Source organism: Leptinotarsa decemlineata, unplaced genomic scaffold (assembly GCF_025532065.1).
Source record: "Leptinotarsa decemlineata unplaced genomic scaffold, Ldec_3_MD MMD2_P_RNA_scaffold_1, whole genome shotgun sequence".
NCBI lineage: Eukaryota > Metazoa > Arthropoda > Insecta > Coleoptera > Chrysomelidae > Leptinotarsa > Leptinotarsa decemlineata.
This window is the reverse complement of record NW_027412523.1, coordinates 4,546,728-4,565,131: the sequence shown is the minus strand read 5'-3', so window position 1 is coordinate 4,565,131 and position 18,404 is coordinate 4,546,728. Positions and strand designations below refer to the sequence as shown.

Here is an 18,404-nt window from a genome sequence, read left to right as displayed (position 1 = left end):
CATCCCTCGATTTTGTAGTTTTTGTAGAATATTTAATTTATTATTATTATTATTATTAAATTAATTAATTAATAATTATTTTTAATATTAATAATTAAATTAATTATTAATATTAAAAATATTAATGACACACAATAATCAAAGTGTGGTTGAATAATGGTATTGTAAACTGTTACTTTGGGCTGCATTGACAAATTTTGTGCTTTTCTACAGGAAAAATATAGTTTTTTTCGATATCTTCTTATGTATATATTCAAAGTGATTGTCAAAGTCAAGAAAGACTATTTTTTGCCACAGAAGTTTGTCCATACCAAAGAGAAACAACAATATTTTGGAGAGGCATAATGCATGGTCGTCGCATACAGCTTATTTCCATTCCAGATACTGTAATAGAGGACGGATTTCCATTCCAGATACTGTAATAGAGGACGGATTTCCATTCCAGATACTGTAATAGAGGACGGATTCTTTCAAAACTGTATTGAACCCATTATTCATCCTCTCCGAAATGAAATTGGTGCCAGTAATTGGCCAGCGAATTCGCCAGACATGAATCACATTGAGCACATGTGGAATTTCGTAAAACGAGAACAACTCTGGATACCATTACCGCCCTTATTGTTTCGATGCACAGGCGAGTTAACAACTTACTACAGAACAAGGGAGGACACATCGAATAATGATGCATTTTTGATTTTACTCTAAAGTGCTTTTTTCTAGATCTTAGATTCTGGTAATCATTGTATCGTGCACCATTTTCCGTTTGTATTTTTGTCTTCTCCAGTTATGATTAAATTCGGCCAATTCATACTGGCTGCATAACCAAATTGAATGTACTTCATACTACACTGCTTGACTTTTAATAATAGTGTCTCATTTAGACAAACATAAAGGCGATTTGTACATATAGGATGAACGCAATGAGCTCGTAAATATGTGTGTTTTCCAGAGATTGGAAATGAATTTATACACGGAAGTTTACGATCGAAAACAATGTGGAAGAGTCCTCTTTGGAATATCCACTTAAAATCAACTTTTTGGGGGAGAATGGGGGAAGATAAGCGTAAAAATGAAAAATTCCATGGTACGAAGAATTTTAATGGATAATTAATTACACATTTTCAGCGTACATAATTTTCCTGGAACTAATTGAAGAAAAACAATCTACTCTCGTCAGTCATAATGTAAATGTACCGCTCGAAATTTGTAGCTTCGCCAAAACAGGCGTCTGAAATAACATATCTCATTAAGTCCAAGCTCTGAAATAATAAATCAGAACTATAAACACATACATAGATGATCGCGTTGACCTTGATAACGTTACAAGGCCTGCGGCATCACATTCGATAGAAAAAAAAAGACAACTTGCAGTATTTTGGCCGACCGAAAAAGAACTGACTTTTGCATGTTGAGATTTCCTGTTTGACGGGTCGGTAATTCGATACGAACGGAACGTCGAAATTTTATTACGGGATCTTAAGTTGATTTCCAAGTAAGACGTAATTAGCTAGAGTGGAAACACTAATTAAACTGATTTTTTCTTCACGATATTAACCTCTTTCCTTATTGGATTTTCATGGATGTAGGTAATTCCGTTTAAATATTGGTAGCCTGCGTTTTTACAATAGTGGCAAAGTTTGATTTATGTGTTTTTGTGCTCTCTGCACATAATTTTGCAAAAACCCGACTCATCAATTTTTCGACACAACCTAAAGCAAATTCAAATCCAAGATAGAGTGGATGTAAACATTGACATGCCCTACGCACGTGATATTGAAAATCTCAAGAATTGGCCAGGGTCGTATTCAGAACCAACGTCTTGTTGATCGCAAATGCTATATCATACTTAGGAAAACTTTTTTATAATAACGAGTGAAATGCACAAGTTTTGCAGTTTAACGAGAAAAATGCAGATAATATGTGTAATATAAAAAGATTTTCATTGAATTTTTCACAGCGCACTCAAGCATTATATGAAAAGAGACGTAATTATTTCTTTATTGATAATTTTTATTTTATGTAAAATCAAAAGGAATATCAATCAAAATTATTCAACTGGATAAATTTGTCTCTTCATCAGTAGTGTCATCCTCACCAATCTGAATTATCAGTGGCTCGATTTGTGCCTCTATTATGTTATCAAGCTTCCACATCTTTGTCTCGACTTCCGATATCACATGCCGAACACACTTCTCCCATTTCTCCGCTGTGACTCTTTTCAAAGCCTCATTAAAAAGTACTTTGAGATCTGCAAATTTCAACGTGGTGTTATGTATGCTCAGCTACAAAATTCTTCACATCCGCCCATATTAACCCGATGGGATTGAGCTCGCAGTTGTATGGAGGCAGGCGAAGGACAATTTTGTTTTGGCCTGCTGCCATCTCATCGACTATATATTTTTGGTATTCAATCTTGCGTTCCTTGACAATTTTCAGTAGCTGTACTCTTAGCATTGAGTCTTCAAAGCTAATATTCTTTGATCGCAGCCAATTTTGGATTTCAACCTTCTTTGAAGACGTTGTCGGAATCTTCTCTAACAGTCGCGAATGATAAGGTGCATTGTCCATTACAATCACAGCAGTATCCTCCAGGTGGGGTAGAGCTTTGGAAAACCACTGTTCGAAAGATTCACCGTTCATTTCTTCGTGATAATCTCTAGTTTTCTTCGAAACTCGAAACACCACAGCCCTTCAGCAACAAACCCATTCTCATTGTCGATGTGACAAATAATAAGCCGTTTTCCTTTACCTGAAATTAAGAAGAGGTATGTAAGTAAATAAAACAAATACAAGGGTTACTTTTTATATATTGAGATTGAGGCAGGTCTTAATATAAATATAAGTTTACCTGATGGATTTGTTAATCCGGTGGATAGTCCATCTAGAAAGACCCTCCTAGATGAGGTCACAGTTTCATCGACCCATACTTTAGGGGTAGTATGGCCAGCATTAACCCAGGTTTCATCCATATAATAAATTGTTCTCTGTTGTTCCCTATAATATTTAATTTTGGTCAAATACTCTCTCCTCCATAACACAATTTCCTCTCTATCCAATAATAAACTATTGTGCCCTCTTTTTTTCCATACAAAATTCAAATGTTTCAATACTTTATGGAATGTTGACCGCTTGAAACTTGGCAATAAAACATCTTCATTTATTTCTGTGAGTACTTTGTCTATCGTGGGTATTTCATTTCTGATAAAGTACTCATTCACTTTCCTTCTGATTGCATGTTTATCAGCATCATCTATTGATTTTATAATGGTTTGACGATTCTGATTTGTATTCGGTGTGGAAAATGTATGATTTTGTTTATATTCCCGTGAAACATTGTAAATCGAAGCGCAATACACCCCAATTTTATCGGAAACTTTCGATACGACTTCGTCGACAGTCGATGTCTCAATTTCTTCCATCTCTTTCTTGAACACATTTAAAATCACTTCTTTCATCTCAACACTCAAATGTCTTTTTTTGGATCGTTTCCTGGCTGGACTCAGAGGATAGCTCACAGTATCATCATCAGTGTCTGTACTGGACATCTTGGAAAACAATTTTAAACAATATACTATAACGCACGCCACACAAACACGCAAACGACTGATTACAACCTCGTGCTGGTACCGAACTCGTACCAAGAAGGCGAATTCACCAATGAACGCTGCCCTTTCCATCTGACACTGGGCGATTACGTGAACATCACGCTTCGGTTTTGTTTTGTTTTACTCTATCTTGGACTTGGATAGACTTCAGATTTCAAGAGGACATACTTAACCTAATTTGCAGCAAAAACATTGAGATTGAAATATGATTCGTTTGAAATAAATTAACACTCTGCATTGAATGATGACCAGAAAAGTTCAATAATCATATTTTAGTTAAAGCTAACCTCGATTTTTAAAAAATGAATGTATCACACATCAAAATTGGCTTTACAATCAATTCAAAAACGTTCACAATTGCACCGACTCAACCAGAGTGTCGTTATATTGAAAAACACTTTACCAACACCAGAACATAATGATCATAATGATATACTGAGGACGCTAACTTGGTTAGCGAAATGCGCGTCGAGAGACCGTAATTTTTGTTCTGGTGTTGATTCATTTCACGCCAGAGGTTCCAGTACGAACTATCAGCTCACCTTGTCTTTTTCATTTTCCAAAATTGGTCTTGAAAATTATGGAATGTTTTGAAATTCTAGATCTTCATTCGTAACCTCGATACTCAGGTAATTTCTTCAAACTCACAATCATTGGTTTACTCATTGGACCGAATTAACTTCGGCAAGTCATCAATCCCAATAACAGGATTATCAATTCTCTCAACATTGAGGACAAAAAGCATCTCATGGCTAAAATATGGTTGATGGAGGATACCTCCAGTAACCAATTGATCTTCCTTATCTTACTTCATCATCATCAGGGACGTTTTGGACATAAAATTCTATCCAGAATTCCAGGATTGGGTTCTTGGATTGTATAACGGGTTCCTATTATACCCACTTCCTCACATCACAACAATCCACTCAGTAGAAAGTCCTGCTAGATTCATATACATTCTGCATTGCTTCTTTTGATGACTTCTATGAAGTTTTTTCTGTACATTCTTGATATATGCTCACGCATATATTGACATAGTAACGGCTACATCCATCAATGAATTGATTAATTTATCATCAGCTTCATCTTCATCACGAACGAGTCTCTGTGATCAGCTGTGATGACGACATGGCATCAGAATTCAGAGTGGGGACGGAGTGAGAGAGTAATAGATAGAGAAAAAGTGAATAGAGAATAGAGGAATAGAAACTCGGAGAGGGAAATATAGGTATCACACAGCTGCACGCAGTAAACTTTATCGACGAATTTTTGTTATTTCGGCTTGCGGAAATCGTCAGATTATAAATTTTTCGTTAACCTTAACAACTTTGCTGCCCTCTCCTTTCTTTACGCCACTCTCAAATTGTCAGATTACTGGAATATACACTTTTCAGCAGGTAATTAACTCACCCTACCTTAATCTGACGCGCTCGAGAATTTCTGATGATCAATTTTTTTTACTAATCTGATCCTTTATCCTTCACGGGCGGCCCTATATATGGGGCTCATATTTGGTGGAGGTACTCAACCGGGTACAAGGTATCCCCCTGTATATTAATCTGCCGCGCTTTAGTAAATCCCGAAATTCCCGCTTGGGCTCCCCAATTAGAATGTCAACAATTTGACTCTAATGGGCCGCCCATGCTCATGCTGTCATATAAAGACATCATAATTAATTTATTGCAGTTTACTGCAGAATTTATTTATTTCTTTGGAGCAAATTCGCTCCGCTAATGATCGAAGAAACGTGAATACGGTACAACCTATAACAGAAAATTAGTGTACGTGAACACATACATAATATAATCAAAGTTAATCATGAGTGACATGCATGAAGTCAAGCCCGCCAACTGTCTGAGCAACCCACATAGACAACTTTTAAATCCTCGATAGACAGTCACCTGTGGGCCACACTGGCGTACTTCGACAGCAAAGAAGAAAAAAACCTGCGAAATTCGGAGTGTGACGTAATTCTTATATAATGTTCGTATTAGTTGCGGCACCGGTTTATATGAAGCGGCAAATTTGAATTGAACGCTACAGAGTTCGCAGATCATTTTTAGCAAAATGTCTTATCAAGCAGAGAAAATAAATAGTTACAGACGCCTGAAGGTTATACACATCTGTTAATACCCGCAGCCCATCCTAATTTACATGTCATACTAGACCGTCAGAGCATCCACAATATTTCTATATGAACATTTGAAAAAATCCAAAAATTAAATTTCATTTTGACAACTTCATTGTGTAATAATAATTGGTTATAGTCCCTGCTAAGGAAATGACATATTTATTTTTGGCACCATGTGGCAGCGAAGTTTATTCCAAAATCTACTGAATTTTGACCACAAAAACCGTCGCATGATCATCGCTCAGGAATTGCTGAAAAACGTCAACGGAGATCCAGGTTTGCTTAAAAGAGTCATAACTGGTGACGCCTCATGGGTATTTGGTTACGACATCGAAAACAAAGTTCAATCTTCCGAAAGGAAGAACCCAGGAGAGCAAAGCCAACCACCGTATTGAGCGGATTTGGCCCTCTTCGACTTTTTCCCGGCACAATTATTTATATATTGATATATTGTTTTTATTTGACCACATTATGTATACACATTTGTGGCAAGTCGTACAGAATACACAATTTGAAGTTACACAATAAGAAAAAAAAATACATATATACACATATACATAAATATGTAATAGATGAGGTACAAATACAAATAAAATAACAATTAGACCTTGGAGTAAAGGTATCACAGCAGGTTAAGAGAATAGAAGTCATAGCGGGATGATCACTCACATGTCAACTCATTATTTATATAATTCAGTTGGCAGTTCTTAAATTCATCGAGAGAATAGAATGCATTGTTATTGAAAAATACTTTAATGATTCTATTGAACTTGTTTTTGCTCAAATTTTTAATGTGGGCGGGAAGTTTATTGAAGAGGTTCAAGTCTAGCGAATTTTTGGTCGAGGTAGTGAGTCTGTATCGCGGATTGATCAACTGATCATTGTTTCTTGTATTATAACTATGCGTATCGGAGTGAGTATGGTAGATACCAATGTTCTTGTGGATCTGTAAAAGGCAATAAAGAATATACGCTGAATAGTGAAGTAGTTTCTACAAGATTCCTTCATATGACCTTTTTCTGTATTCGGAGAACTTTAACTGAGAGACTAGAGTTTCCCCATAGTCGAATACCATAAGTAATGTGTTAATGGAACAGGGCATAGTAAGATATTCTCAATGCTTCGAAACTGGTTACTTTTTTCAGTTGTCTTCGGAGATAGAGTTGATTGGAAAGTTTAGAGCACAGTTGCTCAACGTGACAGTTCCATATCAAAGAATGATCCAAGGTTATACCCAAAAGTTCAACTTTATTAGCTGAGTTCACACGACAGTTAGTTGAAATGGAAATCATTTGGCATTTATTAGGGTTTTGTTTCAATTTGTTTGTTAGAAACCATTCTACCGTTCTACGCTCCGCCAATTGTATTGAATTTTACAATATTTCCTTATTAACATGTGATTCGTATATAGTTACATCATCTGTAAACATCATGCATGATGACGGTGACAAGTTTTGCGGTAGGTCATTGATATATAAAATAAATAGGAGAGCACCTAATACAGATCCTTGGGGTACCCCATGTTTGAGGATTCGAAACTATGAGAATTCTGGTATTACACTGTCTGGAATCTGTTGGTAAAGTAGGGACAAAACAGAAATTGTTGAATAAATAAATATTTTTTTAGAAAAATGAAAATTCTCTCAACTTTTTGAACAGACAATCTGATTCAGTATAGCCAATCTAATGAGGAACACAAGTATTCATACTTATAAAGCCTTCTGACGTCACACATGATTTTTGAGCTCGCGGTTATTCATCAAGTTATACTAATTAATACATTTTCAGACGAAGTTTCTATTTTTCATTTTCATTTCAAACGAGAAAACTGAAATTTTCTATTTGAAACTGATAGTTTTGATATGGAAGAAACGTCGGTATATTTGATTTTTTTCCTTGATTGATTCCGTATATAATAAAACAACACATCGTCGTAAAATGCCGTTTTCCTGTCCTGAACTATAAATAAATGTTGATTTTTATGAGCGACGGCAATAAAAAATATTTATGTGTAACTACCACCGTAAAAATGGCGATGCACCCTTTATGGCCGTTTTAATTTTCTTAGGTGAAAGATAAATTCATATGTGTGATTCTGGAAGACACTTATGAGAAAAAAATGTTTCTAATGAGGAATATGCTGTGCTATCTTTACATATATACAGTGGGCCAATTGAAAGGAACAAGTCCGATTTCTCATAGTATTTTGAGTGGAAAACTGCAAATTATTAATGTTATTGATGACCAAGCAATACCTCGTTTCAAAAGTCATCGATTCTCTTTCCAGCGCCTCTTACTTTTTAAATTGTAGTAAAAAGTAAAACCAGTTTGCTATTTCCGTTTAAAGGTGAAGTGACAAACATTTCACATTCTTTTTATATCCATTTGATATTTCATAATATTCCAATCGTTCCTCTTTCGGCTTATTGATTGATTGAACTTCATTATGCAAACGGCAGGTACGCTAATATTACAGCACAGCTGTTCAATAGCTCGAGTCCGAATAAGCAACTTTACCAAAAATTCGGCAGGATTGGTTACAAATACAAACGAAACCATCCAAAGGGAAAAGTGGAGAAAGAAGTTAGAGAAGACGTTGTTTGCCACGTCAGCATTAATCTTACGCTGTGTGCCAGTTTGTGTGTTCATATATTTCATCCGTATGAAATTCATTAAATGTAATGTTCAGTTCTTGTTTTTCATATTAGTGTTTATTTTGAAAACTCTCACAGGTGTGAATTTCAGGGCCTTGCCATCCTGAGAAATTACCTTTTTCTGTTAGCTGAATCGATTGAGGAAGATATAGTGGCCGCAAGATCATCCGATTTGAATCCGTTTGATTTTTGTTGGATCTCTTTCAGAAAATGTATGGAACTAACAAAGCAACTCAATATTATATACTGTATGTACACAGTGTGTTAGTCAAAACATGCTTAGAAAAAATTCGGTTAGAAAATTTTCAGTTGGTTGGTTCTACAAAGTGACAAGGTTGAGAAATTCGTTTATATTTTTGAACGTCCCGTATAATCGAACCAATTTTCGAGTTTTATACATCACGAAAGGATTCAACAAAAAGCTATAGCGTCAGTTTAAATTATAATAGCCTATTTACGAAGCCAAAATGGTTTACCTTTTTGCATTTGGTTATGTTCGTTCATTTTTGACTCGTATCCCTGTTTGTTGATCCCCATCGTGTTCCTCGTCCAATTGGGGTAGTCGTCCTTTACATGTTGGCCACATTGCTGAAAAAAGGAAAGGAAACATTAAAAATGAAATTATTACAACGATCACTAGTCCAATGGATTCAGTTTGCAAATTTTTGAAAGCAATAATGAAATAATATGGTCTAACTTGAGAAACCAAATGAATAATGTTTCAAAAAAGTAGAAAGGATTTATAACCGACTTATATTGTAGGTCACATAATTAGAAATACATTATTCAAACACATTGAAATTTTGTTGCAAATTCAGAGAAGCTGTAAATTTCTTCATGAATTTTTATTACGTAGCTTCATTATAGACCCAATTAAGAGTAGATCATTCGACGTTATTTGGAGATTATTTTGGTTCAAAAATATGGAATGGTTTCGTTCACTATGAATATTCATAAATATCCACATCTCTGGGAAGATTGCTTTTGATCTTATTAATATACAGCCAGGTCAAAGCTCCTCAAATATAGACAAGACAGCCTAGGCGAAACATTCTTAATAGCCTACGTGTTTCTGTGTCAGAAATGTCTTCTTTGCAGGGAGATACGTTCCTCATCAAAGAATACCATGAACTACTTTAAGCTATATTTTGGCAACATAGAAGTTCCTCGGACACCAATGAATGGAAAACATCCACACAATCGAATTTGATGAATTTTTTGCTGAATTTTCAGATTAAACTCGTGATATGTTACCCAGCAATTTAATGGATCAGCTCCTAGTAATACTTATGATATCGAAATTAATTGTGGGAGGATTCTTGATCAGACTCTGTCTTGTATCGAAGATACAAAGCTTCTGAAGTAAGATACACAATCAAGTCCAAGTCCTCGGCTCAAATCGCATATCCAAATCTTCTTCATCATTCTTCAACGGGACAAAGTCCAACAACCAATTATCTCAGCACTCAAAAACTTGAATCAATAGATTACCCGCGGTATAATACTGATTTGGCACCAATTGACTTTTTTACTGCCCTGCATTCCACAATCGTATTGGAGGTGTTTCAAGAGAAAAATATTTTTAAAAACAAAGTCGAATTCAATTACAAATTACTGATTTTTATCATTAAACTCAAAATGGAAATACTGCCCTTGTTTATGATTTAATTCTCCAATCGCTACACTGAATCGTGTTATTTTCCAAACTCAGTATGGAAAATTTCGACCTTGTGAATGGCACGAGTCCATGTATGTGTGGTATGTCAGATAAAAGCAACCATGTTGGGTCTAATAGCATTCAAAATGTGATATCAAATGCATTAGTATAATTGGGTGCTGAAATAAATACAAATGAGAAAATGAATTATTTATGATAAGAATTTCTATTTTTATAACTTCGATTCAGGAAGGAAATCAGTTTGAGAATTCCGATGAAACTTTATCTTCTAAAAAATTCAACAAATGACCAGTGTTCTCTGCTCATATTCTTGAAAATTCACGGATTATAATATAAGTGATAATAAATATTTATACAACGGATTGATTTGAAGGAAGCCTCTACGGCTGAAGGTACACAGGTCGAAACACTCTGGTTCGCAATATTGTTTATACAAAGAGTAAATAATGTTTTGTATGGCCAGCCTAAAGTCATCAAATATTCAGATGTTCTACGTTCAGGTATCGACCTCGAAGAAATAGGATTTTTTAAAATCAAAAGATCCCAGTCGACTCTAAAGGCTTCAAACGATCTGAATCAACGATCTATGGAAGCTCGACCATGTTGCGGAAAATGAGTTTCTACCTTCTATAAGGTTTCACATTTTTTACTTAACAGTATTTTTTTTAAACTGCCTCTTTGACTATCAATACTGATTACCATTTTTGGCTCGAAAAATTCATCATTGCCCGCCAAAATGATCTGCTAGATCATATTCGGATAACACCACCTTGTTGAGAAAAGAAGAAGATTTATTGAAAGGTTTATAAAAAACCATATTTCTTTCAACGCCATCTTACTGTCACATTCCTTTGTCACATTCCTTTTGTCACTGTCGCACCACGCCTTAGTAAAGATTGAAAATTAATCTAGTCCTTCTTTCTTTTCCTTAATTGCTTCCTTGAAACACTTCTCAGATGCTCTCTGCAAGCTCGAAAGAAGTATCAATCCACGAATTTCAGTGATAAACGAGGCTCCGAAAGGCAGTCCGTTGAAAAGCTAAGCTTCAACATCGACCTCCAATAAACCTAAGCTTCAACATAGATCTCCAATAAAGATTCGTCCTCTGTGTTTTTCTGAAGTTTTCACTCCTATCTTCACCTAGTAGAACTTTATAATGTACTGAATTGAAGGTGGTCCGTTAAAAAGGCAAGCTTCAACATCGACCTCCAATAAAGCTAAGCTTCAACATCGACCTATAATAAAGCTAAGTTTCAACATCGATCTCTAATGACGCTAAGCTTCAACATAGATCTCCAATAAAGATTCGTCCTCTGTGTTTTTCAGCAGTTTTCACTCCAATCTTCACCTAGTAGAACTTTGTAATGTACTGAATTGAAAGCGATCCGTTGAAAAGATAAGCTTCAACAACGACTTTCAACAAAGTTAAGCTTCAACATCGACCTCGAAAATAAAGCTAAGCTTAAACATAGATCTACAATGAAGATTCGTCCTCTGTATTTTCTGCAGTTGTCACTCCGACTTTCATCTAGTAGAACTTTGTAATGTACCGAATTCATACATGATACCCATAAAATAAAAAACCCACCGTGGAGGGAAACACGAATGTTTTGAATCTAAACCTGAGCCTTGTTCAGTATTGAAGAATATTTCCAGTGAAATTTCAGATGAGTTGTACCTAAATTCCGTTGAATCACTTTAGGTTTTTTCACAATACGTAAATAATAATAATAATAATATTCATTTGTAGTTCCTTATTACATATAAATACAATAAATATTCAATCTATAAAAATGATAAAAAAAAACTACAAATAAGGCTAGAAACAACATGTACCGGAAGGATACTGTTAATCTTAGTTTTAGCCTTGAAGAAAAGAAAACAAAACAAGAAAAAAAGAGGAAGGAGAGAGAAGGAAGAGGGAGAGAAAACATGTTAAATTTATTACTGACAATTTTTCAGAAGTATAAAATCTATGAAATCAATGGCTTTCTGATTGAGCAGCGATGAGATATTTTTTGTAACAGCACGTAAATGAAGAAACTTTACTAACTTTATATTTTTGTGGAATATTATTATACAAACTATATATGTTATAACTGAAAAATCGTCGATATAGAGTGGTTCGATGGGGCGGAGGACAAAGTAACCCTTTAAATGTCAAATTTAGAGTGTGTACATCGCTACGAAATCTTATTTTGTTATACAAATATGATGGACATTTGTTAATCAATATTTTATGAAAGAGGGTAGCCGAGTGTAAAACACGTCAATTTTCCATAGTTAACCAATTGGTTTCCTTAAGTTTATATGAAATTCTGTCATATTTTCTAATACCATATATGTACCTAAGACATGATTTTTTGAACTCTCTCAATTCTCAAAATATCTTTTTTATCTAGACATGAACCATACACACCATCACAATATGCAAAATGACAACACAAGCGCATTTGCTAATTTTATTTTCAAACTTATTGATAATAAATGACGATGGGGATAAAGCATTTTCAAACTCATGTAACTTCTTTGAACACATTTTGTGACATGTTTTGTAAACCTTAAATTCACGTCCATTTCGATACCTAAATTTTTTGCCACGTTCGTGGGGCATATTACTGTATCACCAATAACAATATTAATATGTCTTTCCACCAAGCTACGATTAGTACCAAAAACAAGCAGATTAGTTTTGTTTGAATTAATTTTGAGTTTATGAGCTTCAGATGCTGAAATAAGACGAGCTAGATCTTCATTCAATTTTTGATTAGCAGTAGCAACGTCATTAGGGGTAAATGATAGATATAGTTGAGGATCATCCGCATACATATGTGAATTACAATGTCTTGAAACAGAAACTAGATCACAAGTGTATATGCAAAATAATAAGGGTCCAAGTATAGATCCCTGAGGCACTTAAAATTTAATAAATTCACTGCTTGATTTTCCCTTCGAAGTTTCTACAAACTGTGAACAATCTTTAACATAGCTTTTAATTAAATTTATAGCAGGTTTAGAGAACCCGATGAAGTTCGAAATTGCAAATAAAATTGGATAACTAATAGTATCAAAAGCTTTGGAAGAGTCTATAAGTATCAAAGCAGTCGTGTTAACTTTGTCTGCAACTTCGAAAATATCATCAGTTATTTTCAAGAGAGCAGTTGTACAGCTGTGCTCTTTACGAAATCACGACTGGTTGACTGGTAAAATATTAAAGGAATTTAAAAGGCATTTGATTTGAAAACTCATTATTTTTTCCAATACTTTTGAACAAGTAGGTGCACGACAAATGGGGCGCAGATCGTTAAGAGTATTTGGATTAGATATTTTAGGAAGTGCCGGTATTGGATCAAGATTAACAACGAATTTAGCACTATTTGATAGTATATGTATACACTAGAGATACTGCGGTGCAAATTCCAGCTATTTACTTTAATCAACAACAAAATTGCAGATTTTTTGAGCCGGTACATGACACTAGACTTTTGGAGGCTTTCAAGAGTTTGGATATGAACAGTTACAAAGGTCTCATTCCAAACCTTTGGTGTAGTAATGAATTTTACTGGAATTTTCACCAACACCAAACCGTTATTTTAACACCCCGACACGTGTTTCGATCACCACCACCAAGAGGAATATCAAACAGTTTGATGTTCCACTTACTTGGTTGGTGAAACGCCAGTCAAATAGAGTATTGCTGTTCTGGTCTTTGGGAAAAGTGCTTGTTTTCCAGCTAGAGTTCCGAAGGATTTCATTATACTATAAAAAAATCTATTCACAACGAATTGGAACCTTTTACCCCAGTGTTGTTTTTTTATGACTATCATAAAATGTATGTATTCAGAGTACACTGTAATCAATTAACCGTCCCAAAGAAAAAGCTCCATCAATGATAATGAAGGAGCCGCTCAAAAATCGCCGGTTCAAAGGTGGGATCGTGGTGGGGATCATGACCTTGCCGTTGCCATTGACAACGAGACATGTTTACTCTCTTCTCCCCGTCGATGTTGTCTTCTTTCCAACCTGGGAAAAATATGTACGGCAATTTATCACAGATTGAATTATTCAAAGTACAACACGACGCATTACGGGGCACGGAGAAAGACAAGACGCTTGGCGTCACGCTCGCCGTGGCGCAACGGACAGACGTCTAATGTCAATTGTTTGTTCGCCTACTGCGCGTATTGTTGTCTATTAGATATTGAGACTTAGAAAATGTATTTGGTTTGCTGACAAACTGAAGAGTTTTAAAGTTGTCTGAGAAATTATTTATTTATTTATTTATTTATTTTATACACTATTCTACAGGATGAACCCAATTATAGAATAGGGAGTAACGGTGGCATTTACAAATATATACTTACATAATATAATTTGTGAATCTATACTTATAAAAAAATTAAAAACGGAACTGTCAGTTAGCTAAGAAATGTCTTTTGATTTGTATAATCTGGTAGTTGAATATATCTAGGACATGACTAACAGAATTAGAGGTATCGCACATTGTATACATTGGAGATTTTTTCATTATATTTGTACGCGGAGTGTTGAGATGAAATGTGACACTATTCTTAGATGACCGTCTAGGAACCCAAAAAACCCATGTATATTGTGATAGAGTTTCAAGTCATCTGCGTATAAAAGGAAATTGACATCAATCTCAGCTACGATATCATTAATGAACATATTGAACAGTAGGGGTTCTAGATTTGACCCTTGTGGTACACCAGATGTGGCTATATATTCGATAGACTTGAGGCCATTGAGTTGGACGTACTGCTTACGGTTGTAAAAATACGATTTGAAGAGGGTAATTAATTCATTGGATAACCCTAAAGTCGAAAGTTTGTTGAGCACGATACTATGGTCAAGTATGTCGAACGCTTTAGAAAAATCAGTGTAGATGACATCAGTCTGAGACTGACTATCAATACCCTCTGCAATTCATTGAGTTATTGTTACAAGATTGGTGGTGGTTGAATGACCTTTCATGAAACCGTGTTGATTGGGGCTAATAATGTTGCTGACATGACAATAGATTGTTTTCTCAAAAAGCATCTCAAACAATTTACAAAAGTTGCACATGATAGAAATTTGTCTGTAATTTTTTATCCCACTTTTATTTCCTTTTTTGAAAAGGAGGATCACCTTCTGGGTTTTGACAAAGAGTGGATAACATTATTTTGTCTTTGAAAATATTTCGCCTTGAAGATAATACACCCCTGCAAGTAATCAAAGCAATTATAGTGATAATAATAATGTCTTTATTTCCAACGAAAAATAAAATGTTACATAGTATTCTCTACCAATCAACCCTTGCTGTTTGCTATGCTATAATATAACTTAAAAAATTAACCTAACTAATCCTAAAACATAAATCTATATCACACAGTTTTTGGCATTTGTTGGGTTACTTGAATATTCAACAACAACAAAAATAGAAAAGAGTAATAAGGAAGATAACGAGAAATAAATACTTGTCAAACACAGGGTGGAAAACAAGAGGGAAATACGGAAGAGAAATGCATCAAATTGTGTTAACTTGCAGACAACTTTGAAGTTCTTTTTTGGATTTATCAATATTATTGTGAAATATTACTGGAAATCTGAGGTCTTTTGTTGTGTGCATGTAACATTTCTGTTTCTTAGATTTATGTTGTGTACGTCTGTCCTGAATGTTGGTTTACGATATAAATAAGGCGGATTTCTATATATGTAAGTCATATAATTTTTTGAAATGAACATATTGGATGAAATTTAAACCAGTTTAGACAAGGGGCAACATCTTTTGCATAGTTTCAATTCTAATTACTTCGTTATTTAGGTGCAGTAGTAACTGTTTTTCCCCACCCAAAAATTGATATATCAGAAAATGGTTTCGTGAGGCTTCTCTAACTTCCTTAGGTGACAGAAACAAGAATCAGTCATCAATTATATGTTTTTATTTTCCTTATAATCAATTGTTTTTTAATTTTTTCTCAGACCAATTCACACTAGCTTATGTTGAGGGATCAAACTGTGCAGAATCCATCTGCACTACCAAAAAAAGAACAATGGCTGGTGTACGGTGGTCAGCGACTGGTTCACTATAACTTTCTGCAATCGTGCCAAACCATCACAGTAGAGTCCTATTGTAAGGAAATCAACGAAATGTACAAAAAATTGCAACTGGGCAACAGAAGAGGCCCGATCCTGCTTCATGACAACGTCAGCCCGCACGCTTCACAAATCACCGTCCCAAAATTGAACGAATTGATCGTCGAAGTTCTTCTTCATCCACCATACTCTCCAGAATTCTCGCCTACCGACTACTATCTTTTCAAACACTTCGATAGAACTTTCGCCAAATAGGAACAGGCAAAAATGGCTTTCGTTAACTTCATCGATTCCTGAGCACAAAATTGTTATGCTGACAGAATTAATCGACTTGTGGTACGTTGGCAAAAGTATACTGTTTCGAATGGCGCTTATTTCGATCAAATTGATTGAAGTATTTCCAGAGATATTACAGTTTAAAGTAGACTCATAAAAACGGACAAAACAACCTTATAACTCTATATTACAAAAAGTTCCAAGCATTATTCTGATTGATAATATTCTCAAATACATATAAAACATGGCTCAAGTTTCTGGAATATGTGAAAAGTATAAATGAAAATAGATATACCCTCGGCCGTATATGTTATTGCGTCCTTTGAAAACATGAGATTCGTCCAATCCATCGTACTTCATTCGAAAAATCTGGAACAGTAAACAAGTAAAAAAGATGCTTCTATATACCAAATACATGAAAAAACCGCAGTGGTCTCCATCGATAAACTACTACATTCTTACTCAAAAGTGGTGCTTGGATTTTTCCACTATATTCAACTGGTGGATAGTGGGTGTATGACTCAAAATCATTTGAAGAAGTTATTGAGTGCCGAGGGTGTCGATATTCCCAAGAAATGCATTGAAGGTCTTTAAGAACTACTTAACCTCTTCTACGATTGTGTCCAGAAGTATACCGGGGCCCCTTTTCAATGATGGAGTTATTGATTATTCAGATTTGGAAATGATCACAAAAATAATTTTTGTCGGATGTAGTCATGAAATAATGGTTGTCCATAGTTTTGATCCTCCTTCTATTATATATCCGAATTTTGTGAGAATATACCAAGTCTGTGATTCCGACTTATTGGCAGCATAATTCACAAAACGCAAAGTTGAGTCAGTAGTTTCACTGGTAAAGTTGAAAATATCAAAGGTGGTATGAGATCCAATCTTCATTGGTTTGTTAGTGACGTAGTTCGAATTTTCTCTTTTCATTTGACTCTCTAGTACTCTGTAACTAGGTGAAGTGAGTAACTTGATGAGAAACCGTTAGATTTAGTCAGACGGTTCGGCGAGAATGTCCGGACCGTCTGAGCAGTTCGGTCCAGCCAAATAACCCGGACGTGATTGGTCAGAAGTAGCTTCCCGCTTCTCTCCGACCACGCGTCTACGAACGCCGCGTTACTAGACGGTTCGGCGAGAAAACCCGGACCGTCTGAGCAGTTCGGTCCAGTCGAATAACCCCGATTGGTCAGAAGTAGCTTCCCCTTCCTCTCCAGCCACGCTTCCACGAATTCGGCATTACTTCACTGCCTGGGCCCAGATCTAAACGTTTATGAACGCCTGCTGGCCTTAAACGCTCCCAGATACATGCCCAAAGAACCTGGATCTTAGCACCCAGCACTGTGGAACGAACAGAGACGACTCTAGATTCCGCGAGAGGGACAAGCACATGAGGTTGACGAAGCAGAATCAGAGACAACCTTCCAGAGTCGTCATTCGGCGACTCCCGTCAGCAAAAAAACCTCACAGATACATACAAATACACAATCCAGTTCAAACATATTATTAGTCCGTGACACTCGTCTCCAGCTAGGTACAGGGTACCACCGTGCACACACCACACACAGTAGAGTCCAGTTCTACAAATGATCCGATACCAAGGCTGACTTGCAACCACAAGAGGTCAGATTTCAATCTTGCTGAAGTGCTAAGCAGCAGGTTGAGGACCACTCGGAAATGAGTCGGGGTGGACGGAAGAGGTTCTAGCCTCTGCAGATAGTAACAGGATGGGGAATGTTAGTCAGGGAAGCTATAGATTACGCTGTAGACGACCCCTCTCGATACAGAAGGCCCCGACACTCTGTCGAATGAGGCCTCTATGTCCTCCGTTAACAGATGAATAATTTCTTCATCCATCTCACCCCAGCCAGGTAGGGGTACACCGCGAAGGGCGGTAAGGATGTCTGAGGACTTTCATAACACCATCAAAAATCAGTCATGACCCATTTGTCCCTCTGACG

General features: G+C 35.8%; 1 protein-coding gene across 3 annotated transcripts in view; it reads right to left on the bottom strand.

Moving 5' to 3' along the window:
* LOC111507278 (zinc finger protein rotund) overlaps window positions 1–18,404 on the bottom strand; it is a 312,056-nt gene that overhangs the window by 89,259 nt on the left and 204,393 nt on the right. For all 3 annotated transcript variants that reach the window (XM_074180541.1, XM_074180626.1, XM_074180577.1), the window contains exon 4: window positions 8,867–8,978. In XM_074180541.1, the coding sequence (XP_074036642.1) occupies window positions 8,867–8,978 (112 nt within the window). The remainder of the gene's footprint in view (window positions 1–8,866; window positions 8,979–18,404) is intronic.